This window comes from Bison bison, unplaced genomic scaffold, assembly GCF_000754665.1.
Source record: "Bison bison bison isolate TAMUID 2011002044 unplaced genomic scaffold, Bison_UMD1.0 scf7180017463957, whole genome shotgun sequence".
NCBI lineage: Eukaryota > Metazoa > Chordata > Mammalia > Artiodactyla > Bovidae > Bison > Bison bison.
The window spans coordinates 44,009-45,267 of record NW_011373327.1 but is presented as its reverse complement, the minus strand read 5'-3'; the positions used below and the strand labels follow the sequence as shown (position 1 = coordinate 45,267).

At 44.6% G+C, this 1,259-nt stretch overlaps 1 protein-coding gene across 1 annotated transcript in view; it reads right to left on the bottom strand.

Annotated features, from left to right (window-relative positions):
• Window positions 1-1,259, bottom strand: part of ASB9 (ankyrin repeat and SOCS box containing 9) — a 23,545-nt gene that overhangs the window by 2,719 nt on the left and 19,567 nt on the right. Inside the window, exon 4 of the mRNA XM_010833307.1 lies at window positions 2-49. Within this exon, the coding sequence (XP_010831609.1) occupies window positions 2-49 (48 nt within the window). The remainder of the gene's footprint in view (window position 1; window positions 50-1,259) is intronic.

The window sequence follows — 1,259 nt, the reverse complement described above, 5'->3', positions numbered from 1 at the left end:
CACAAGCATTAAACAAGGGAGTGTGCCAGTCTACAGTGACACTGTTCACCTGTAAGGAAAAACTCCAGGATGAAGGCAGGCAATGAAGTACCCTGGATTCTAACGTAAGCTCCACCATTTTCAAGCTGTTTTTTTATTTTCATTTATCAGAGCCTTAAATTCCACAGCTACAAGATGGAGACAAAAAAGAACAAATGCCACAAAGCTGTTGTGAAAAACCAAATGAAGTATGGGATGTCAGGCCCCAAGAATGTTTCTGAATATTTTGTCTCCTCTATGCCCTCCCCCAGGAACATGAACTTGGACACTAGTTAGGATAAGTTGAACAGGTCACAAACTAATCACCTTATTTTAAATACTCTATCCTAGACCCATCCCACACCAATCCAATTTCCGCACAGCAGTTAGAGTAACCTCTTAAAATTGTGAATATATTATTTTGTCTTAATTTCAGATGCCCCAGGTGCAAACCTGAAGGAGACACTCACTTCCAGGATCACAAAAGTGCAGCACAACCCTGAGAGGGAGCGGCTCTCTCATGTTTGCACCCTCAGGCTCCTCTTTTGCCTCTGCTTAGTCCTGGCTCTGTTTCCAAGTTCGGGGTAAGTTTTCTTAACCAAAATATAAACCTGAGGATATACTTATCATGGCTCTCGGCTGCCCTCAGGACAAAGTCCATTTTCCTGGCATAGACAGCAAGCTTGTTCTGTTCTGACCCCTGTCCCCTGCTCTACCCTGCTGCTATAAGGAATGATTTGAAATCACACAAAATGCCCAACCCACACATTTTCCCCAACCCGCCAATGAGCTGAGTGACTCCAACAGGTCCTATAGATTTCAACTGTGATGTCACTTCCTGCAGGAAGCATCTTTTCACTCCCTCTCTCCGTCAGAAATAAACAGGTTAGGAACATTTGTACATGTTCCCAACAATCCTCTTACTATTAATACTTATTATATTTTGTAGCATGTGGTAGCAAAAAATGACCACAGACTCTGTGCCCAGGATGCACATTCCTTTATAATGTGGCTCTGCGACTCCTCCCATCACAAGACAGAGATTATTTTTCCACGCCTGGAATCTGGGCTTGCCCACATGAATCACTTTTTGGTCAATGGGACAGTTAACAAGTGTGATGCAAGCAGAGAGCTCACCCTTTTCACTGCTCTCGGAATCCCTGCGACCATGTGAACAGGCCCAGGCCGCCTGCTAAAGGATGAGAGACCACAGGGAGATTGTATTTCTCCCCAGACCTCCC